General features: G+C 34.8%; 1 protein-coding gene across 1 annotated transcript in view; it reads left to right on the forward strand.

Moving 5' to 3' along the window:
- The first annotated feature begins 9,944 nt into the window (after positions 1 to 9,944).
- Positions 9,945 to 25,189, forward strand: part of RNF213 (ring finger protein 213) — a 167,639-nt gene continuing 152,394 nt past the window's right edge. Inside the window, 3 exon segments of the mRNA XM_074260355.1 lie at positions 9,945 to 10,193; positions 11,689 to 11,827; positions 17,387 to 17,553. Coding sequence (XP_074116456.1) covers positions 11,731 to 11,827; positions 17,387 to 17,553 — 264 coding nt within the window. The 5' untranslated portion in view covers positions 9,945 to 10,193; positions 11,689 to 11,730.

Here is a 25,189-nt window from a genome sequence, read left to right on the forward strand (position 1 = left end):
GAGAAAAAATATTGGGACAAGAAATGAGAATTATGCAAAATAAATCATAAAAAAAAGAGTTAGCAGCTTAGCAAAGGAAGTACAAAAATGTGAAAAGATATATAAAATTTACTGAAGAAAACAACCCCTTAAAAAGTACAAATGGCAAAATGAAAAAGGAAGTAAAAAAAAATACATGAAGAAAATAATTCCCTAAAAACTTATTATAGGCAAGTTGGAGCTAATATCCATGAGACATCAAGAATTAATCAAACAAAATCAAAAGAATGAGGAAATAGAAGAAAGTGTAAAATACCTTAATAGGAGAAAAAATTGACCAGGAAAAATAGATCAGAAAAGATAATTTAAAAATTATTGCACGGAGTGAAAGCCATGATCAAAAAAAGAGCCTGGACAGCATCTTTCCAGAAATTATCAAGGAAAACTATTCTCATATCCTAGAAGATTGGATAAAATAGTTATTGAAAGAATCCTCTAATCATCTCCTGAAAGAGAATCCAAAATGGAAGCTCCCAGAAATATTATAAGTGTGTTACAAGGTGCTAAGTCAGTTATCTAATTTAGCATGGTACTTAACAGTTCTCTAGTTCAGAGTTCACACCTTTCACACTAGAGCATATAAAAAGACAAGTCCACTCTCTGGGAGGAGGAGTCAAGAGTCATTCCCACTTCCACCTTTATGCTTGCTGGAGACATTCGGACAAGAGCTCTAGGGAACCAAGGAGAGAGGAAGGCCTCCAGAAAAATAGCTGAGCCCCAAGTGAAGGTGATAAGATTTTGGAAGAGACAAAGGATTTGGACTGTAACTCCTGGCTGCATTTTAGGTGATCATTGAAACTTTGAAACTGAACTGAAACTAAGGCTGCCTCCAAAAGCTTTCCAAGAAATCTGCTCCCAGAGAACAATTATATTTTAGAGAAAAAGAACATTACAATAGTGAAATTCCAAAGCTCAGGTGAAGAAGAAAATATTTCAAGAAACCAGAAAGAATTGTGCAGCCACAGTCAAATTACATAGGCTTTAGCAGAGTCTACATTAAAGGATTGAAGGGCTTGGGGTATGATATTCCATAAGGCAAAATAGCTTGGATTACAATCAAGAATCTTTACTCCACAAAACTGAGCATAATTTTTCAAGGGAAAAGATTAACGTTCACTGAATGAAAGGACTTTCAAGCATTTCTGATGAAAACAACAGAGCTAAACAGAAAATTTAATTTTAAAATACAATATTCAAGAGAAGCATAAAAAAGGTAAAATGGAAAGGAAAAATATAAGAAATCAAAAAGGGTTTTACCTTTAATGTAAATAATGTAAAAACTAATTATATCCCTCCATTTACATAAATTAATTCATTAAGAACTGAATCAATATTAGAGCAATTGGAAGGAGTATTCATAGACATAGAGTGTGGGTACAAGTTAGCATTGATGGGATGATATGAAAAAAAGTTAAGAGGTGAGAAAATGATTGCATTGGGAGAAAGGGAAAGGAAGAAGGAGAATGGGGCAAATTATCTCACATGAAAAGACACAAAAAACCTATTATAGGGGGATTCAACCAAAACAGTAGTTAGGGAAATTTTTATATCACTAAATGCTTACATCAATAAAATAGAAAAAGAGCAAATCTGTAAATTGAGCATGAAACTAAAAAAAAATTAGAAAAAGGAGAAATTAAAAATCCCCACTAAAAAGCAAATTAGACATCCTGAAAATCAAAGGAGAGATTAATAAAACAGAAAGTAAAAAACAAAACAAAACAAATTGCACTAATGAATAAAAGGATGATGCCATAAGTAAATTAAGAGAGCAAAGAATCATTTACTTGTCAGATCTGTGAAGAAGGAAAAAATTGATGACCAGATAAGAGGATCATGGGAAGTAAAAGAGATCATTTTGGTTATGTGAAATTAAAAAGCTGTTACACAAACAAAACTTATACAGTCAAAATTAGAAGAAAAACTAAAAGAAAAAAGGTGGGAAATTTTTTCACCAAGTTTTTTTTTCTGATAAAGGCCTCATTTCTCTACTATATAGGGAAATAAGTGAAATTTATAAAAATAAGAGCCATTGGGGCAGCTAGGTGACACCAACCCTGAAGTCAGGAGGACCTGAGTTCAAATCAGATCTCATATACTTAACACTTCTTAGCTGTGTGACTCTGGGGTAAATCATTTAACTCCAATTGCCTCAGCAAAAATAATAATAATAATAATGATGATGATTCAAGACAGTTCTGCAAGACCTATGATGAAAAAATGCTATCCACCTTCAGAAAGAGAGAACTGATAAACTCAGTGCAGATTAAAGCATACTTATTTTATTTTTTAATTTTTTAGGGGGCTTTTTTTGTTTTCTTTTGCAATATGGCTATTATGGAAATAAGTTTTCATGACTTCACTTGTATAGTTGATATAAAATTGCTTGTCTTCTCAAACTGGGGAGAAGGAGTGGGAGAAAGAATTTACAATACACAGTCTTTAAAATGTACATTTTAAAATATTTAATTGGAAAATATGTAATAAAAATCTATTTTAAAATAATCCTTGATTTATACTAATCCTCCTAGTTTGTAAATGAGGAAACAGGCCCATACTGTCAAAATAACCTCCCTTATGTGCAAAAGTACAAAGATAGGAGGGAGTGGCAAATACTTCCTTTAGGTTATGGTTAGATGAGAGAGGAGAAAGGGAGCCATGGTATGAGTCATATGCACTAAGAAGTACTGTGTAGAGCTCCTGATCTGTTTTTTAACCCTTTTTGTCTAGGTTTTGGTTCATTGTTTCCCTCCACACTCAATAAGTTAGGTTTCTTTGCCTCAATTTCCTCCTAAATCATCCATATACATGCCCTACATAGAAAATGTGAAACCTGGAATATTTATTAATTATTCAATTTTTAATTAATTTTATTTCAATTAATTTTAATTTTAATTAATTAAAACAGGTTGTCTTTGCCATAGAGTCTCTGCTTCATTCTCTATAATACAGTTCTTTCTTCACATTTTAAAGATGCCTAGTGGGGGAATATTCTTTCAGCACATCCTCTACCTCTCCCCTACTCAATATAGGAAAGAAGAGAGGGCAGAGAAGATCACTATCTACCCTAACCATGGGAGCAACCAACCATTCCCCTCAAGCACAGGTTAGAACTTCAGCAGTTCTACCTCTTTTCTTCCCTTCCAACTATCTCCAGAACTGAAGTGAAAAATTCAGAAGAAAAGGGAAAGATGTTATATGATCATTTGGTGGCAGTAGTTAGTATGATTGATTCAGCTGTCAGATATGTCCTGAACCAGAGACCTAAAGGATGTGTTCATACAATTCCTTCTCTAAATCACTACTGCTTAGAGAAATGCAAATCAAAATAATTCTGAGATATCAATTCATGTCTATCAGTTTGATTAATATGATAGAAAAAGTTCAAATGCTGGAGGGAAGGAAGAAAAATTAGGGCAGTGATGCATTGTTGCTGGAGTTGTGAATCGGTCAACTATTCTGAAAAATTATTTGAAACTATGTCCAGCTATACTTTTTAAGGAAGCTATACCATTGTTAATTTTTTAATGTAAATTTTAGAGCGTTTATTGCTAGCTAGCACTCCCCACCAGAACAGGGGAGTCAGTGCTAAGTGGTTTCAGAGACACATATTTATATGAAAATCCACAAAGAAATTCCTTTCCAGATAGACAGTAAGATAATATTTTTTCTTTTACTTTTTTTAAAATTAATTTTATAATTATAATTTTTTGGCAGTACATATGCATGGGTAATTTTTTACAACATTATCCCTTGTACTCACTTCTGTTCCAAATTTTTCCCTCTTTCCCTCCACCCCCTCCCTTAGATGGCAGGCAGTCCCATACATGTTAAATATGTTATGGTATATCCTAAATACAATATATATATGATCAGTTCAAAACACCAACAATGCATTAATGTCCCAGCTTTCCCACATCCCTTTTATTATTTACCATTTATCTTTCCTGTCATTTTAGCCAATTTGATAGGTATGAGGTGGTACTTCAGAGTTGTTTTAATTTGCATTTCTCTAATCAATAGTGATTTAGAGCTTTTTTTATATGACTATAGATGGTTTTAATTTCTTCATCTGAAAATTGTCTTCATATCCCTCAATCATTCAATTAGGCAATAATATATTCTTTTAAAATATATTACATGTAAAACTTTTTTTGGATTATACATGTACATTCATTTTTTATATATTTCCATGTGTGAATCATGTTGGGAGAGAAAAATCAGAACAATAAGGAAACCACAGGAAGAAAAACCAGAAGGAAAAAAAAAGTGAATATAGCATATGTTTATCTACATTCAATCTTCATAGTCTCTCTTTGGATGCAGATGGCATTTTCCAACCAAAGCTTATTGGAATATCTATCTATCTTATTTGTCTATCATAGTTGCTCATGGCACAATCTTGCTAATGCTGTGTACAATGTTTTCCTAGTTCTGGTTGTTTCAGTCAGCATCAGTTCATGTAAATCTTTCCAAGCCTTTCTAAAAAATCAGCCTTTTCATCATTTATTTTTATAAAACAATAACATTCCATTACCTTCATATCACATAACTTGTTCAGTCATTCCCTAATTAATGGGCATTTACTCATTTTCCAATTCTTTGCCACTAGAAAAACTACAAACATTTTAGCACATGTGAGCCCTTTTACTTTTTGGTGGTGAATTGATTTCTTTGGGATATAGATCCAGCAGTAATGATGATGTGCATGAATGATATCCCTTCTGTTCAGAGACATAGATTCAGAAGCGAATTTCGCTAACCCCAAAGTCTGTGCCAAAAATGGAGGTTTTATTTTTCACTAAGAGGCTTTTCCTTAGCAGGCATATTTGTTAATGAAGAAATTTGCAAAGAATGAGCTGGCAAAAATCTATTTTCTGAGCAAATCTGGAGGCAGTTTGAACTGATTATCAGACCAGGATTTCCCAATTGAATGAAAATCACTTTGAAGGTTTTAGAGAATTTTCTAAATAAGGATGCAACTCCCCAAAAGATCAATGGAGGTGGATTTGCCCTTGAATGATACTACTTATCTCTGTCTGGAGGATGTACCTTCTTTCCAGACTCTCTGGAGGGCCAGGTGAATGGAGAATTTTAGAAGAATGGCTTAGGGATTTGTAGCATATGATTTGAAGTTTGCTCTTCCAGACATGTGGCAGACATTTGTAAAAACGTAAGAAACATTTTTATAATAGCTTTTTGTTTTTCAAAATACATGCAGAGATAGTTTTCAACATTCATCCAGATGAGGTTTAGATTTAGGGTAGTTAGAGAACCTAATAATGAGGTCTAGTGGCAAATTCGGGGTTCAAGGAACCAAATGGAGAGGTTTAACTCCCCTAAACCCCCTTGGGATTTGGCACATGGGTAGGGAGTTTTGGGAACCTTCCCCTTCTGGTGGTGCAGAGATTCTTTGTAAAGGAATTTATGAACCTGAAAACTCAGATTGATAAAAGAGGTTTATTATAGGCCTTGGGAAGTCAGCATTTGCTATGCATGAATAGAAAGGCTGAATTCCTTAGTGGCAAAGTCCCGGCAGGGAAGTATAAAGTTTCCAGCAGAGAAATCCCGACAGAGAGATATAAAGTCTCATTAGGGAAATAGGTGAGGATAAAGAGAGGGTAGCATTGGAAGAGAATATCATCCCAGCAGGCAGAGGCTTTCTATGCTAGGAAGAAAAGAGAGTTTCCTTGGCATTTTAGCTCCTCGGCAAAGAGAGGATTTAAAATTGGCTTTTTTATAATAGAAATTTTGGCTACAATGGAGGCCTGTTCTTGGGGCCTGGGTTTTCAGCTTGAGCTGGAATTGAATAGAAGATCTTCAATTGAATAGGGTTGGAATTCTTTAGCTTGGGACTCAACTAGCCCCACCTAGATTATAGAATGAAGCTGTTTATCTTGTTTCCCTTGGGCTGAGTCCCAGAAGAATCTCTCCTTCAAGGAACTTCAAGTACTTTACCTCATGGCTCATTCCCAAAGTCAGAGAGAGAGAAAGAGAAAGAGTTTTGGGACTCCCCTCAGTCAATCCTTGCAAAATCTTATGTTCCAGATGTTTCTGCCTCCCCTTTCCTTCCTCCTCTAGACAGCAAGTAATCCAATATAGGTTAAACATGTGTAATTCTTTGAGAAGCATAATTTGATTGCTAAATATTGTCACTTTGAATGTCAAACTATTTTTAATCTATTGATTTTGATTAAAAATCATAATACAAACAGAGCTAAAATCACACTAACAAAATAAACTAAATATGAAAAGTTGCATTGAAAGGACATGTTACATTATTCTTAATAGGATCATGTAGAAACATTCCAATGGCAATGTTCTCAAAATAAAACAAAATTACATTGTAAGACCCCCAGCCTGGTTATTTTTGGGACCTTACCTGTAACTTTGTCTGGTTGGTGTCTTTACTCTTGTACTACCTGGCTCACTTACATCAGACAACATATTTGTATACCCTCAGAAATCTGACACTGAAGTCCTTACTCTATGGTCCACTTCTCCATTAGAGTTAGTGATAAAGGTCATTGGCACCCTGCTGCCGGACTTAAACTGAGAACCAAATGCTTATGCAAAGTTCTCAATTTGATATGTTGTTCTAGGCTCTATGTCTTTCTGAGGATCTATCTGCCTAGTTAACTCCTATGGAATCTGAAAGCTTGTGGAGGACTCTAAATTTTTCTGTTCCTTCTGGCTAGTCAATTTCTGAGATGTAGACTGGTAGCTTGATGACAAGGCAAGAATATGCTGGATTAGTTGAGACTGTATTTTTGTTCTGAGGGGGAAAATCATCTTGGTGATTTGTGTGAATACTAAATAGCAGAGAATGACAATGCTAGGTGCAATAAACTCTTAAGAAAAGAATGAGATCAGGCTGGACCAAGCATAGAATGTTTTTATACATCATGAAATAATAAGAATGAAGTTGAGTAGTAGAGATCTTCTATAGAAACCATTAGAGTTTGAAAAGTTGATGGGCTCAGTTTATATAATAAAAAGAGTGAGCAAAGTCACTAAAAGATTCCCCCTGGGAAGCTCCATTAGGAAGATCCTATAGCATATAGCCTCCAGAGACAAAACCAGGCAGCCACACAGGAGATGCAAAGATCTGTATCTTTCTGTAGTTCTCGGTTCTGAACCCTCATTCCAGCCTTGGAATTCAGACACTGGAAGAATCCTCCACTCTTGTGGCATCCCCTTTGATTGGATGACTCTTCCTAGAACTTCCATCTAAGGATGTGCTACAAGTCAGACTTTTTCCTCAGGCTACTCTCAGGACTTTTGCTAGCCTCCTTCAAACTGTTCCACTTGAAAAAATAAGGTCTATGGTCTCCTGTTGTATTGGATATTATGGTGAATATGAATCAGTTTAGGAAGAGAGAAATAAAAATAACAGCTGGAAACCTAGCATTTGAAGGGTAGGACTGATGATAAGATGAAATATTGGGCACAAAGTACTCAAATGGTGAAACTTAGATCTGATCAAAAGATAAAGAAATTTAAGTTTAGAGGAAGTAGTGAATTCTGACCATTGTGTTTTAATCAGACAGGTCTGAATGGAAGTAGATTTCCCTTTTTGTCTAGATTGTCTGACATTCATTGGGGGGAACTGGGTTTGGGTAGATATCTCTTTATTCAAGACTGAGCGATCAGACCCTCATTAGATAAGCCCACTTCTAATTATAATATTCATTCTCTCATTATTTGTTAACCAATCTCAGTTGATTTTCATGCCCCAAAACACCCACTCTTTCCGGAATATGTAAGTGTTGAATGGGTTCCATGAGGGAGTCCCAATAGTCATCTTTTTATTAATTATTCACTAGCCATAATTAATAAAATGATTAATTACATAGAATTTCTGTCTCAAACTTTTTTTTTAAAATACATCACAGTTGGTTGTGGGTGCAGGAGTGGCCTGAGTTTAACCAATTTGAGGGTTTTTATTTTGGTACATATTTACATATGATGAGAATGAGGTAAGGAGTATCTAAATGAAATTAGGTTTAATTGGGGTCTAGTGGCAGGTTCGGGGTACAGGGAGTCAAATAGAGCTCCCCTGCAACCCCTTTGGATTCAGAGCAAGGATACAGAGTTAAATGAGGTCTAATACTGGCGCAGGAGTTCTCTGTAAAGAAAATCTAGATTGATAAAAGAGGTTTATTGAGGGGTTTGGAAGTAAGGTTGAAAGGTAGAAAGACACCAGGGCCAGGGCTGGCACCAGGGCAGAAACACTTAACATGGCTGGCATAAGGATGCCATGTTTGGGACTCCTGCAAAGAGTGAACTCCAGGGTTCCCTTTTTACCTGAAGGGGCTCAAAAGTGGGTGAAGTCCCAGGTTGGCCCCCGGCTGGGTTTCAGTCAGAGTTAGAATTTGAATAGAATTCAATGGGTTTTTAGATAAGGAACTGTTTGTGCTTGGGGTGTGGGTAGGGAATCCTGAGCAGATCATTAGAATGGGGGAAAGCCCAAGTTAGCTCAGATCCTATGGGGGCTGGGAGAGTCCGGATATCTCCCATTGGAATTCATGGGGGTTGGGAATTAGAAAGGAATCTTAACCCACATCACATACACCTATGATTTACTAAAGACTTCTTCAATAAATGTTTATTAAGCACATGTAAGTTACATATGTGGAAAGATATCATGGCTTAGTAGATAAATAGCCAGCTGGCCTTGGGATGTCAAAGAAAAAATTGTGAGTAAAAAAATATCTGGCTATTATTAATCCTAGCTTGGCACCTTGAATAAATTACTGACCTTCAGTTTTCTTATCTGTAAAATGAAAGCCAAAATCATAAAGCTCGAAGGTGCCTTGAAGACCCTCTGGTGCTATAACCGGACTTCTCCCTACACATAAAGTCACACAAGCTATCAACATCCATTATAGGACTTCAACCCCAAAGAATCTCTAACGCATTAGCTCTTGCTCTCTCCATTGTACCATGTGACTTCTTGTAGTTTTCACTAAATCTAGATTGTACAATTTGGGTTCAGGAGTAGATTCCAAATTCCAGCCCTGGAATTCAGATGCTGGAAGAATGCTCTGCACATTTCCCTTTGAATGGATAGCTCTTCCCAGAATTTCCCAAAAGTTTATAGACTTAGATCCATTTCTAAATCAAGAGGTAAAGATGTTATTATGTTGCTTACAGCAAGTTAAATCCATATCGCATTTTTAGCACAGAAAAAGGGGTACAGATAGTTTTCTTATAGGAGAAAAATAATCTTGGAGGTTGGAATCATATCTGGCCTTCTTATTGGATACATTAACTATGGAGTTAGGATGAATTTTGTCAATGCAAAGAATTCAGCTAAGAATCTAGGGGTCTCAAGCTAGGTTCTGGTTTGTAATAATGTAATTAAAATCAAAATGTCAAGCGAAGCAGTACTCCTCCCTGCCTCAAGGAGTAGCTTAGGCTGTAAAATTCAGGTTTTCCCCAAATAAAGTCACTGCCAACAATCAAAGATCTCTTGTTGTTGTTGTTTTTCTTCTTCTTCACCCTCATCAGTCTCATGGTGGTGCATGAAATGTAATTTGTTCCTGCACCTAGCAGGTACCTAACAGGTGAATTAGCATCCTCTCTTTAACCCTTTAGTAGGAGAGTGGAGCTGAATCTCACATTCTCCATAGGTCAAATTCCATGCTCTGAATGCAGAAATGCTTTTTGTTGTTATTGTTGTTGGGGGTCAAGCTTCAGGCTAGGCCTTTTCCATCCTGGGGGAACCTTCCACCCTCCACCTTCCTCGCACCCTTTAAAATGTGTACCACTATTCTGATTGGCTGTTGCTAGGAAACGGATCCGGGCGCCAACAGGAAGTAACTCTGTGGAACAGGTTGTTGGTTCCGCCTCTTCCGTTGCAGCCACAGCCTGGAGGCGGAGGCAGGGTCGGGAGGCGGGATCAGGGGGCGGGCAGTTCTAGGAAGTCGGGGCTAAGTGGGGCTTTGCGGCAGGCTTCAGGGAGTGGAGAAAACGAAACCTAAGCTGTATTAGGACCGAGTAGGAGGGAATTAGGGGAGGATGCTCTGTGGGTAAGGAGTGAGGCTGTTGCGTCTGCACTGAGACCCTCTTGGGCTCAGCGAAGGTCGCTGAGACAGTGGCAGCAGGGATCTCGTGCTGTTCCCTCCCCCCACCTCCCCACCCCAGCTCAGGTGAGGGACGCGCGGAACCGAGGCTGAGGGGCGCGTGCCTCACCTAGCTGGGCGACTGCTGGTGTTGGGGGCAGTGATCCCAGCGCGTGCCCGAGAGCTGACAGTGTGTGGGTGGGGGCGGGGGGGCGGCGGGGAGAGAGGGGGGAGGAGCGCGCTCGGGCTTCCTTCCAGGCTCTTCGCCCCCAGGCTGTACTCTGTAGCTTGGCACCTTCGGGACCTGAACTGCCTCGCTTGCCTTCGGACCGCTGAGGCTTAGCGGTCCTGCGGAAGGGCCGGTTGCAGGTGACTGTAAGGGCGGGTCTGTATTTATATTTCGCAGCTGGAGGCTTGGTTTCGCTTTTTGTTCGCTGTCTCTTTTCTCCGACCTCTCCCAGGTCTAGAATAGTTTCGTTTTCCTGAAGCACTGACACCTGATAGACCCTTTCTGTTTCCCGTCTGTGGTGGGGGTGGGGGAGGTCGTGATGCTGTCGTTTGGTGGGGGCGGGAGGGGAGGGCGCGGGGTGAGGGGGGGGGCGGGTGACGAGTCCGGGCCCTGCTTGGTGCTTTCCATGTCCCGGAGCCTCTCTACCACTCTGGTCCGCCGAGCAATTCCCTCTGGGAAGGGAAGCGAAGCTGCAGCCCCACATCTCTTTAAGTGCTTCTAGGATCATAAGATTATATGAGTAATTTTTTCGTTTTGTTAGGAAGATGAAGTGTGTGTGTGACCTTGGCCAAATCCCATAACTCTCTGAGTCCTCATATCTAAAAAAGAAATTGTAATACCTGTTAAGTATCCTAGAATTGAGGTGAGATAAGTATAACACCATGCATATAAAGTACATTGCAAATGTTAATTACATGGAAGGCTTTGCTGTAGATGCTGTGAGAACAATGAAAATGAATAATGTGTGTTTCACATATATGAGGTACAAAAAGGTTTACAAAGTAGCGACCCTCTGAGAGAAATAAGGGCAAGTACTTCCCCATTTTATTGATGTTATAGAGACACAGAGGAGTTGACAACCTGTGATCACTATTGAATGTTAGAGGCAGGGTTCTCATTCCAAATTTCCCCTCTTTAAACTGTCCCTTTCCACCTTCCAAAAAGAAAAAGAAGAAAAAGAAAAAAAAAAAAACCTTTTTAATAAATATAGTCCTCTGATAGATTGTAGCTGTTCTCACGGAATATTCTCATGGAATGTTCAGTGGGAGAAATTAAGACTACACAAATATTCCTGCCAGTTCTAAATGGATATAATTAGAGATAAGACAGGAGAGTGTCTTAGGAAATCTAAATTAAGAAGCAGGAGATATGACTTCCTTTTCAGAAATATAGAATGCTTCATTGACATATACCTTCTGAAATAGACTGTCATTGCAACTTTCAGTTTGTAATAAATCACTCATTCTTTGTATAGTTTTATTTACTGAGAAATGAAACTAACCAGTAGTGTGATCAGATCACATGACATTAGTTATTTAGCTGACTGTCCTTTTTCCTCTCTAAAACTTCAAGGGGTAAAGTTGTTCTTCCTTGAAGGCTTCTTTCTGCTGGAACATGAAGTGCCCTAGTTGTCACTACATCTCCAAAGATGAAGCTCCTAAATTCTGCAGCCACTGTGGATGGAATTTGGTTCCTGCAGTCAAGCTACAGAGTAAGGACAAATGGGTATCATCAAAAGGGTGGTCTGGAATGTGCTAAGGGATTGAAATGGTTGAGTAGTGGCATGGAAATCTAACTTTTTTTTTTTTTTTTTAACATTTAAAATTTTGTGTAGAATAGCTAACCAAATATACAATACATGCATTAAACTAGAATCAAGGATTAGGAATTTTTTTGGAAGGATAAATTAAATTGTAACAATGTTTCATGGTTCCTATCTTCTTGCAACTGATTATAGAAAAAAAACTACTTTTTTTTCTTTTCTCAATTTTAATTCTTAGAAATTATTTGAATCTTTGTGTTAGTTTCTTAAAGTAGCACTTTTCAGTTTCATTTATCTTTTACCTCCTGGAATTAGAAACTAAAAGAAAAAATTATTAATGAACCAAAAGTGTACATAAGATTATTTGTAATTTAGAACAAGGAAGTTTCTCTAGGAAATAGCTTTTATGAAAAGATTTTAAAAGTCAGTCAGATTTACCTTACTTAATCTCGGGCATTAATCCTTCCTGGTTTGCTTCAAAGAGGTATATATGAATTTAACTAATATTTACTGTATGTCCGGTACTATAAATTAAAATTAATTAAAATAAAAAAGAATGACTTAGTAGCAATTTATCCCTCAACTAAAAATGGGTTCTTCTTCGTAGGAACCCATTAAATCAGTTCTAATTGGTGGTGATATGTTCTAAATGTAGGAGAACTTGCCAAGTGAGGCGAGATAAGTGGGTTAATTACAGAGAATTGTGTGTTTAAATAGACATATTTAAAAAAAGGTCTAAACTTTATCAAGGAGTTTGACCACAAGCAGGCCAAATTACTAAATCATTCTTTTTTTATATTAACAATAATAGCTAATAATTGACATTTATATAATGCTTACTATATGCCAAAGACACTGTGCTTTATAAATATTATTTCATTTGATCCTCTCAAGAACACTAGAAAATAGGTGCTATTTATTATCCCTATTTTATAATTGAGGAAACCAAAGTAATTGAGTGAATTGCTAAAGATCATAGAACTTGTAAGTGGCAAAAATAGACCTTGAACTCCAAACCTAGTAATGTTTTTGCTATTTCAAAAAGAAGAGTGAAATTTTTTTCTTCTTAAAAATTTTATTTTAATATTTTAGTATTCCCAGTTACATTTAAAGCAATTTTTTATTTGTTTTTAAGATTTTGATTTTCAGATCTCCCTTCCCATTCCCACTTTAAGAAGGCTCATGAGAGGTTTTGTAAAACATTTTCATAAAATCATGTTGTGTGAAAGAAAACATAAGATTCCCTGCCCCCCCAAAAAAAAGATTGCAAGAAAAACAAAGTTTTTTTTTAAAAAGGATGCTTCAGTTTGTATTCAAACACAATTGGTTATTTCTCTGGGTATGGATAGCATTTTTCATCATAAATCCTTTATATTAGTTGTGGATCATTAGATTGCTGAGAATAACAGTTACTCACAGCTGATCATCCCAAAACATTGCTATTACTTTGTATGCAGTACATTTCACTTTTCTTGAGTTCATGGAGGGCTTTCCAGGTTTTTCTGAGAGCATCCTGCTCATCATTTCCCACAAAACAATATTTCATCATAATCACATACTATTGTTTATTTATCCATTCCCCGATTGATGGGCATGACTTCAGTTGCCAATTCTTTGCTCTAAGAAGAGAGCTGCTATAAATATTTTTGCACGTGTAGGTTCTTTTCCTTATTTTTAAAAAATCTCTTTTGGGATAAGAACAGTACAATTCAATTAAATCCCTGCCCTCTCAGGAATATACTATTACCATCTTTGATTTTGGAATAATATGAATGTGACATCTTACTTTATCTGACTTACTACATTAATACTATTGGCAAAGAAATTGGAAACTAAGTGGATGCCCATCTATTGGAGAATGTCTAAATAAATTGTGGTATATGAACATTATGGAATATTATTGTTCTGTAAGAAATGACCAACAGGATGATTTCAGAAAGGCCTGAAGAGACTTTCGTGAACTGATGCTGAGTGAAATGAGCAGGACCAGGCGATCATTATATACTTCAACAACAATACAGTATGATGATCAATTCTGATGGATGTGGCCATTTTCAACAATGAAATGAACCAAATCAGTTCCAATAGAGCAGTAATGAATTGAACCAGCTATACCCAGCAAAAGAACTCTGGGAAATGACTATGAACCACTACATAGAATTCCCAATCCCTCTATTTTTGTCTGGCTGCATTTTGGATTTCCTTCACAGGTTAATTGTACACTATTTCAAAGTCCAATTCTTCTTGTACAGCAAAACAACTGTTTGGACATGTATGCATATGTTGTATTTAATTTATGCTTTAACATATTTAACATGTATTGGTCAACCTGCCATCTGGAGGGGGGGGAGAAGGAGGAGAAAAATTAGAACAAAAGGTTTTGCAATTGTCAGTGTTGTAAAATTACCTGTGCATATATTTGGTAAATAAAAACTATTAAATTAAAAAATATACTACTGGCAAGTTCTTACTAATAAATTAAAGCATCTAGAGGAAAGCAACCAGGATTGTGAAGGGCCTTAAAATTAGCACAGTTAGATTGTTTAAAGGGACAAGGAGCATTTCTTCTGCAGAGTACAAGATATGAAAGTCATTTTAATATTTAAAGCTTTCTCATATGGAAGAGGAATTAGGTATAGTTAGATGTTGTATTGAATAAAATGTGAACTTGGAGTCATGAAGATCCACCTCAGATATTAGCATTATGATCTTGGACAAGTCATTTTACTTCTCAGCTTCAGTTTCCTCATCTATAAATGCAAGTTTAATAATAATACCTTACAGGGTTGTTGTGAAGATCCAATGATTTAATAGATGTAAAATATTTTGGAAATCTTAAAATGTTCTTATAAATATTAGCTATTACTATTACCATCATAATTATTATTAGTAGACTTGTCTGCTTAACTCTAGAGAGTAGAACTAGAAACATTTGAAAATGAGAGAGTTTTTGGCTGGATCAAAAAAACAGCTTCTAAATCAAAGGCTGTGTTAACTACTTACTGTAGATTCTTTCTTGTTCAGGTACAGATTGAGCTAAATAGCTACTGAGATCTCTTTTATTTTTAAAATTCTATTACATTTTATAACTGTAGTTAAATATCTTGTGAATATTCATAGAAATGGGTACTTTAATTTGGAAAAATCTAAGGAAAACCTACAAATAGGTTTCAGATGTGGGGGAAGGGAGATTAAAATCTAATGTTTCACATGATTTATAGAAAAATGGGAAATATATCTAGAAAGGGGAAGTTGGACTTTTTCTTTTCTTTTATTTTTCTGGATATTTAACCATTATCCTAGAAATTAAGAAATTAAAAGATAAAAAGTAAAAGTCTCTGCTCCAAAGAAGTGGATAGATGTAATCAAAGAAAGTAAGATCCAGGTACAAAGTAATTATGTCATAAAAGAGGTGATGATAATACTAATTCCACAAATAATTATTATAAAAAATAAATACTATAATTATATACATAGTAGGTATTAAAATAATTGGATTTGATGAGTATATCGTAAACAGTACAATGTTTAAAGATATTTAAGATTGCCTGTGAGACACATTTAGGGAAAAAAAATTTGAATACTTTATGAAGGAATTAGGATTAGAATTGGGTCTTGAAGGAGAAATGGGATTTTTTGCTAGTTAAGATAGAGAAGGGTATCTTATGCTTTTGTTTGACCCTCAGAAGCCAAGGAGAAAGTCTTATCTTTCTAATAATGTTATCCTTTTAGATACTTGAAGAAAATAGCATTTTTTTCTCTCTTCAGGTTAAACATAAATTTTTTTGCCATCCTGGTTTCTTTAGATAAGCTCTCTAATTGATCAAGGACCTTCTTAAAACATTTCCAGTTAGGATGGAGTGCAATAGGACTAACCTATTCCTTTATGTTTCTCTTTTTAAAAAAATTTTTTTTTCTGCTTCATGTCTTGATGCAGCTTAAGATTGCATTAGCTTTCTTTGTCAGCTATTATCAAATAAAACTGAGCTTTCAGTTCTCTAAAACTGCTGAACTTTTGTCTTACAAACTTTGTTTAGCCATTACTTTATGACTCTATACTTTTTATTGACTTAAAAAACAAAAATAGTTGTAGCACTTGGTTTCTGTAATTTACATATTAAATTTCAAATTTATTAGATTTGGCCCAGTATTGTAGCTTATTTGGGATCTCAGATCTGTTGCTAGTATTTTAGATTTCCCTTTTAACTTAGTGTCATCTGCAAGTGTGAACAATTTATGTCCTCATAAAAGTCAACAATAAAACTTGAACAGATCAGGGTGGATTTCTGGGGCACTTCTAGATCCCCTAGGTAAATTTGATTGGTCTCCTGTTGTTCATTTAGTTCTGAATCTACCTAATTTTATCAGCATCTAACTTGTATATCTCCTTGTCCAGCCTGTGAAATGCTTGCTGAAATAAAGATATATCTGAGGGCTACTCCTAATCTTATACCAGTTTGGTAAAAATAGTCATGATCCTGTATCTTCTTTCATGCATCTTTTTTTCCTAGTAATATCTTTTAAGTTTCTTTTCATTTTTTTAAGTACTCAGCTTTTCCTGTTAACCTTTCATGTTCCTGAAATTATTCATCTAGGACTACCTCATATTTTTGAATCTGTCATTTATTTTAGTTTCAGCCATCTTTTAAAAGTTTTAATTTAATTTTACTGGGTATTCACATCAAACTCATTAGACAATTCACTTCCTTTCCCATCTAACTAGAACTGGGAAAGGAGATTACTTTAATTTATTAAATAATGTTTTATGAACTAAAATAGGGGATTTGAGATTCATTGACAAAATTGAGAGACATATTGAAATTTATTGAGGAAATGGAAATAAACAAGCATACTCCTTTGGATATGGATTACTCAAGAGCTAAGAATGATAAAATTAAATGTAAGAATGAATCAAATATTACCTGAGAGGCGATTTACAAATGAGGTGTGGTGATCCAGATCAAGTCAAGTCAATAACCATTTATTAAGCATCCACTATCTATCAAGTACCATGCCATGTGCTAGTTATAGAAATAAAGGAAAAACCAGTCTGCTCTCAAGGAACTTTCAGTCTAATGGGAGGGGATAAAATGCAAATAATTTTGTATAAACATAACACACACACACATATATATGTGTGTATATATATATATATATATATAAATTTGGAGATAATCTCAGAGGGAAGGCAGTAACAATAAATAGAACTGGGAAAAAGCCCTGTTGTATATGATCTTATTAATTTGGCTACATATGTATATTTTGTATCTGTAAATGTATGTGTTGTTTTCCCCTGGTAAAATATAAGCTCCTTGAGGGCAGAGATTTTCACTTTTGTCTTTATGTCATCAGAATCTCCTATGGAGTATAGCAAATAGCATCTTAATAAATGCTTGCTTGGTTGATAGAAGATGGCATTGTTAATTGCCAGTGAAATTTTTATATTGAGAATTTTCTTAAGAAAATCAAAATTTTTTCCCTCTAATAATTTGCTTATATCTTCTATAGAGAATGGCAAATCTCAGCTAAGTTTGGAAGTGGAAATAGAATGTGGAAAAGAACTTAAGGGTGGTGATGCTCTTCCTTTGGCAATGGATACTGTTGACCATTTACCTGATGGAAATAAAGAGGGCCATCCAGATAACTCCTCAGACTTATCGTGGACTACACAAAAAGTGAGTATGATTCTATTTTGTTCTGTAAAGACTTTTGGTTTATCTAGAGAACTTTTTATATCTTTCCATTTATACTTTCTTGATAAGCTCATTTACTAATATGATTTCTTTTTTAAAAAAAATTATCTATTTTTAACATTCATTTTAAAAAATTGAATTCTAAATACGCTCCCTCTATCTCATCTCTCCTCCACCAATTGAGAAGGTAAGTAATATGGTATCAGTTATACATGTGAAATCATGGAAAACATTTTCATGTTAGCCATGTTACCAAAAAAAAATTATATAGAAAATAAAGTGAAAAAATCCATACTTCAATTTGTACTCAGAGGTTATCTGTTTTCTCTCTGGAAGTGGATAGCATTTTTCCTGATGAGTCCTTTGGAATGATCTTAGATCACTGTCTTGATCAAAGTAACTAAATCTTTCACAAATGATCATTGTTATGATATTTCTGTTATTGTGTACAATGTTTTCCTGTTTCTATTCACTTCACTTTGCATAAATTCACATCAGTCTTTCCAGGTTTTTCTGAAACCATGATTTCTTATAACACAATAAGATTCCATCATAATCATATGCCATAACTTGTTCAAGCTTATCAACAAGATAAGCATTGATTATTGAAATCCCATTCTAACGCTTTTTCTTTGTGACATTCATATACAACAGGTTGTCTCCACTTTGCCTGTTTCTAACATTTATTTTTAGAAGACAACAAAAAGGCTGAGTAGCTTCCCTTCGCTGCAGACAGTAGTATCACAGTTTCCCCCATTATTTTCATCTTTAAATCTTTCCTGTGCTGTTATCATGAATTAGTCAATCCAACAAGCTTTTTAAAAAGCAAACCCTTATAGTATGTTAGGTGACACAGTGGATAGTATGTCAGGTCTAGAATCAGGAAGACTCCTCTTCCTTGGTTCAAACCTTAACTATATTATATGACTCTGGACAAGTGACTTAATTCTGTTTGCCTCAGTTGCCTCATCTGTAAAATGAGCTGAAAATGGCAAATCATTTTTCCATCTTTCCCAGGAAATCCCCAAGTGGGGTTAGAAAAAGCCATGCATGACTGAGCAACAGCTATAATGCACTTTGTAAGGTACTAAAGGAATCACTATAGTTGTCCTTATATTGTGTGTACAGAATGCTTAAAATACCCTATTGGGCTCCTTCTATTTGTTGTTCAGGATCCTTGTCCCATTCCTGACTCATAGCTAAGTGTAAAACTGGTACCGGAAAGAGAAAAGCATATTAATAATTGTTTCTAGTCTTCTTTACTTTTCCAAGCTTTGCAGTTGTTGAGTCCTTTTTAGTTCCTATCACTTGGAAACAGGCATATAATATCACCTAAGAGCTTAGTTACTCTTTATGAGAAAATTGGGGAATCTTTGCAATTTAGAAGGAATAGCTGTTTATACTTTTTCTCTGAAATCTTTCATGGACATTTAGTTCCTTTCTAATCAAACAGAAACTCTGTATCATTAAAATTTATTTGCATTATTTTTCCTTCCTCTATCTTAAAGATTTATCTCCTCTTTTCTTCTACTATGATCCAAATATTGTCCTTGTAGAACTTTGACCTCATCACCCTGTCTTTGAAATGATGATTTTTAAAATTCAGTTTTGTTATTTTCAGTTCTGAATTCTTTCATCTCCTCATTTCCCTTTCTATTGAGAAGACAAAAATTTACCAAACCCCCAAACCCAGATCTTTTACAAATATGTGTATTTTTGCAAAACAAATTTCTGCATTAGCTTTGTGGAAAGGAAGGAAGAAAGGAAAGGAGGAAGGAAGGAAGGAAGAGAAAAGAAAAGAAAAGAAAGAAAAAAATGGTTTGGTCTGTATTTTGAGTCCATCAGTTCTCTGTCTGGAAAAGGATAGTTTATTTCATCATATGGAATTGTGTTTGGCTGTTTTGTTAATCGTAGATACTAAAATTTTCGATGTTGATTATCTTTACAACATTTTTGTTATTGTATAAATTGTTCTTCTGCTTCTGTGCTCTTCACTTTGCATTTGCATTAGTTTACAAAAGTCTAAGGTTTTTCTGAAATAATCTTGTTTTAATTTCTTACAGCTCAGAAGTATTTCATCAAATTTATAAACCATAGTTTGTTTACCCATTTCCCAATTGAAGCCATTCTCTTGTGTTTCAATTTTTTGCTTCCACAAAAAAGTGCTATACATATATTTTTGTACAAGAGTCCTTTACATTTTGTTTTGTCTTCTTTGAGATAGACTCAGTAGCAGTATTGTGTTGGGTCAAGGGATATTCATAGTTTAATAGCTTTTTGGGCATACTTGATTTCCAGAATGACTAATTCATAACTCGACCATCATACATACATACATATATATACACACACACACACACACACATATATGTAGACATGAATCTAAAGCAATATTAATATGGCTGACATAATATAGTTTTCTGTCTTTTTAAATTAATTTTATAATTATAATTTTTTGACAATTAGATATGCATGGATAATTTTTTTTACAGCATTATCCCTTGTACTCACTTCTTTTCCGAATTTTCCCCTCCCTCCCTCTACCCTCTTCCCTAGATGACAGGCAATCCCATATATGTTAAATGTGTTACAATATATCCTAGATACAATATATGTGTGTAAAACCCAATTTCTTGTTGCATGGTAAGAATTGGATTCAGAAGTGCAAACAGTTTAGACTCTGTTCCCAGTGTTCCTTCTCTGGATGTAGCTGATTCTGTCCATCATTGATCAACTGAAACTGAATTAGATCTTCTCTATGTTGAAGATATCCACTTCCATCAGAATACATCTTTATACAGTATCGTTGTTGATCTCCTGGTTCTGCTCATTTCACTCAGCATCAGTTCATATAAGTCTCTCTAAGCCTCTCTGTATTCATCGTGCTCGTCATTTCTTACAAAGCAATGATATTCCATAACATTCATATACCATAATTTACCCAACCATTCTCCAACTCATGGGCATTCATTCATTTTCCAGTTTCTGGCCACTACAAAATGGGCTGCTACAAACATTTTGGCACATACAGATCCCTTTCCCTTCTTTAGTATTTCTTTGGGATATAAGCCCTCCTCCACAAGTCTGAGAGGTAAACTATCCTATGTTCCTCTAATCTATTTATGATCTCATTCTTTATGCCTAAATCATGGACCCATTTTGATCTTATCTTGGTATATGGTGTTAAATGTGGGTCCATATCTGCCATATATAGTTTCCTGTCTTGATTGAATCTTTAAGTTTTAACTTTGAGATCAGTGATTACCAGCCCTGTTTATTTTTCTAATAAATTCTATTCTTGCTACTTGTTGCAGTGTTTGTGTATAACTCTTGTTTCCTATCCTTGCTAATTCTTCTACTTCAAGTCTGTTCCTTAACTTGCTTTGTAATTACTTAGCCTCCTCCTATCCATGAATTCCTTCTTTATTTTCTCTTCCCACTCTTTCCTTCCCTTTTTATTCCATGCTTATTAATCTATACACCTTATCCCACTCTCATTAATCTAAATACTCTTCTATACCCCACCTTATCCTTTGTCTCGTTCCCATTAATCTGCACACCTTATCCCATTACCATGAGTCTATATATCTTTCTGTACTCCACCTTATCTCCCCCCCCCTTATTTCTTTATAGATTTTGGAGAATACTATATTCATATTGGATATGTGTTAAACAGGGAACAATATTCCTATTTAACACATATCCAAATTGAATAGATTTTCAGTACTACCAGCCCTCTCCTCCTTCTCATGTCTCTGTGTTGATTTTTTTCTCTGTACTTTATTCATTTGTATAGCAAAATTATTAATTTTACCTTTTCTTAGACAGTTTTACTTTTTAGAGTCAGATTATACTCAGCCTCAGTCTTTCTTTTGAGCTACCTAATTACTGATGTCATGTGTAAAAATATAAGCAGTTCCTCCTTGTTGAGTCCCTTGAAATTAATCATTCATGTTGGCTTTTATATGTTAAATTCTCTATTAAGTTTGGGTTTGGTTGAGATAAAGTTCTGAAATCTTCAATTTTGTTGAATGTCCATTTTTTCCATGTAGTGTAATAGTTTTGCTGAATATGAGTTTTTTGACTACAGGTTTAATTCTTTTGATTGTCAACATGTTATTTCAAGACCTCCAGTCTTTTATTGTAATTGCTGATAGATCCTGTACAATTCTAACTGTAGCTTCAGCATATTTGAATCTTTTGTTTTGTTCCTTGTAAAATTTTCTCCTTGATTTGAGGGTTTTGAAATTTAACAATAATATTCCTATGTGTTTTCCATGTAGGATTTCTTTGAGGTGGTGATTTGTGGATTTTTCTATTTCTTCTTTTCTCTTGTGTTCTATAACTTCTGGACAATTTTCTTTGATTATTTCTTGCATTATTGTGTTTATATATATATATATATATATATATATATATATATATATATATAGTTTGGTCACAGTTTTCAGGTAGTCAAATCATTTTCACATTTCTTTTCTTGATCTCTTCCCCAGATTTGTTGTTTTTCTTGTGTTTCAAAGAATAATTTTATTTTTTAAGGCTCTGTATCTTCTTTTCTGATGATTAACTTTTTTCCCCCCATAATTTTTTGTTTTTCTTGGATGGTTTTTATTCTTTTTTCCTTTTTCCTCAATTTCTTTCATTTGAATTTTGAAGTTCTTCTATAAATTCATTCTTGGCAGGTAGCCACTGAATGTTACTCTTGAGGATAGAAGAAACTTTTTTTACTTTACTGTCCTCTGAAGAGGAATCCTAGCAATTCCTATTCCCATAGTAAGTTTCTAAGGTAGAATTCTTTCTTAATTTTTTTTAAAGGAAAACTATCAATGTAAACACCTCTAATTCTAGTTTGGGGGAAATGGAGCCTCTAACTTCAGTTCACCTTCTGACCTGAAAGCCTAAACCAAAAGCTTCACCTTTCTGCAAGTGCTTGCAATCAGCAATTTTGCTGCTTCTGCATTTGCTGGATATGCTGATTTCTTCTTGTCCAGAGCAGCTTCTCAGCACAACTGGGCCTGGCATTACTAATCAACTGAGATTCCCTCAGTCTTCCCCAACAGACCCTACTATCCCTGTCCACTATTTCCAGTGCTATCCAGGAGGAAAGTTCCTATATTTGTGGCTGAGTATGTATACATGTATGTGTATGTGTGTGAATGTTTTTCCTTTTTTTAAAACTGTTACCTCTGTGAATAGGATTTCAGAACTACCAGATTTCTCTCCCCTCCTCCTCCCAGTCTAATTCCTCTGTATTGGTTCTTGCTTTCACAACTCATTCATATAGCATAATTGCTATTTTTACCGTTTCCTACATGGTTTTCCTTTATTTAATTACATCATATCTTTATTTTGGACTATATAATTACTAATGACAACCTTAGAGATATGGTTTACATTTCCACTCATATGATATATATTTTTCTTATTGAGTATCTTGAAATTAGTCTTTAATTTTGGCTGTTACATATTAAATTTTTTATTGAGTTCATTTGTTTGCAGCAAAGTCCTGAAAAGCTGATAATTTGTTGAATGTTCATTTTTTTCCGTTCAGTATTATACTTAATTTTGCTGAACATAATATTTGACTGCAACTTTAGTTTTTTGATTGTTAATATATAGTATTCCCTGCATTTTTTCTAGTTTTTTTTTTTTTCATTACTTGAAATGAGTTTCTTCTGCCTTTTTTTTACTTCACCTTAGGCATTATAGATTGTGCTGGAGCCCTTATTTTAACTCTGTATATATTTTTCTGTCTCGTGTTTGTTTCTTGTAAGCAAAATATTGCTGGATTGTGGTTTCTTTCATTTTGTGGTTGAGTTCATCCCATTCATACACATAAATAAAGATTGCTATTTCCTCCATTTTATTCTTTTACACATTTCTTCTTTTTTACTCATATCTCCTCTTTAAGGATCTGGTTTCCTTCTGAATAACATCTCTTAACTTACTTTTGTTATTACTCTTTCCCCTTCCCTTTTCATTTCCTTATTGAATAAGTACCCAGTTGTGTTTGTATATTCTTTCTTCGTTGAACTAGTTCAGATGAGGATAGGTCCAAGTGTTGCTTGTTCCCTCCTTGTTGTATAAACTTTTCTTTGTACACCCTTTTTTATGTGAGATGGTTTTCTCCATTTTTCACCTTTCACCTTTTCTAGGGTGTTGTTCTGTCCCACCCTTTCCATTCTGCTTTTGAGATTATTAAAATCTAAAGAGTCATTGTCTCTATGATCCACTTCCCAATATAGGAAGGAAAACAATTTAACCTTATTTAGTCCCTTATGCCTTCTTTCTTATGTTTACCTTATTAGACTTCTGATTCCTGTATTTTTATGGCCAATTTTTCTTGTATAGAAAAAGATGTAAAAAAAGTAAAAAAAAGATGAATTCTTTACTCTCTTCATTAAGAATGTTGGGAAATCTCTGTTTTGTTAAAGGTTAGTTTTTCCCCATGAAGGATTACATTAAATTTTGCTTGTTAGAGTATTCTTGGTGTAAGCCTATTTATCCTTTACCTTCTAGAATATCATATTTCAAATTATCTGTTCCCATATATTGCGTGTGGTTGTTTGATTTTGTGTGATCCAGACTGTGATTTCTTAATATTTTGTTTCTGACTGCTGGTAGTATTGTTTTTTTTTTTTTTTTTTTTTTCTTTTATTGGGAGCTCTGAATCTGGCCTAAATAATATTCCTGGGAATTTTTATTTTGGAATTTCTTCAAGAAATGACTAGTACAGTCTATGAATTTTTGCTTTGCCTCTAGTTCTAAGATATCTGGACAATTTTCTTTTATGATTTCTTAAGAATAGGATGTACAGACTTCTTTTTTTTTTTTTTTTGTTCATGGCATTCATATAGTATAATGATTCTTAGATTGTCTCTCGTTTTTCTATGATATTTTCTTCTTTTTTCAGTCTTTTAACTTTGATTATTTCTTGTTGTCTTCTAGAGTCATTAGCTTTCAATTTATTACTTATGATTTTCAAAGAATTACTTTCCCCTACTGCCCTTTCTCAGTACTTTTTAAGTCCTTGGGTGATGGATATTTCATGTACATTCTTAGCTAGGCCTCACTCCCTACATCTCGCTGGCTGACTCCCTAACTATCCTACACTGGGAAAATGATTCACTGTTACTGTTTCCTGGTTTTCTCACCAAAATTCTGTCTAGTGCACATTCTAAATCTTTGTCAAAGGTGTATAGTGAGTTAAACTGTAATGCTCTTACTATTCTGCCATCTTTACTCCATTGCCAGAGGACATGCTATTTCTACTGTCTTTCTGTTCCTTTTCTACCGACCTAGGATTTTTCTACCCATCTTTGAAGATATGGAGATTAATTTCTGTAATGTTCTTTGACTTATTATATCGGTCTCATTTTCCTTCTTTCTCTCTGTGCTTTTCATTTTTCTGTTTGGTTACATTCACCATTCTTTGAATCTTCCTGAAAATAGACTTAATTGATATATAGATTTGTGAATTGCCTATCTTTGAAGAATATATGTACTTATTTGTGCCTTGTCATTTCTCAATTAGATCATATGGACCTGGAGGATGGACATGAGAGAGGACATGTTTACTTTTTCCCCTGACTCTTCACAATGCTTTTTCGTAGTT

This window comes from Sminthopsis crassicaudata, chromosome 4, assembly GCF_048593235.1.
Source record: "Sminthopsis crassicaudata isolate SCR6 chromosome 4, ASM4859323v1, whole genome shotgun sequence".
Classification (NCBI taxonomy): domain Eukaryota; kingdom Metazoa; phylum Chordata; class Mammalia; order Dasyuromorphia; family Dasyuridae; genus Sminthopsis; species Sminthopsis crassicaudata.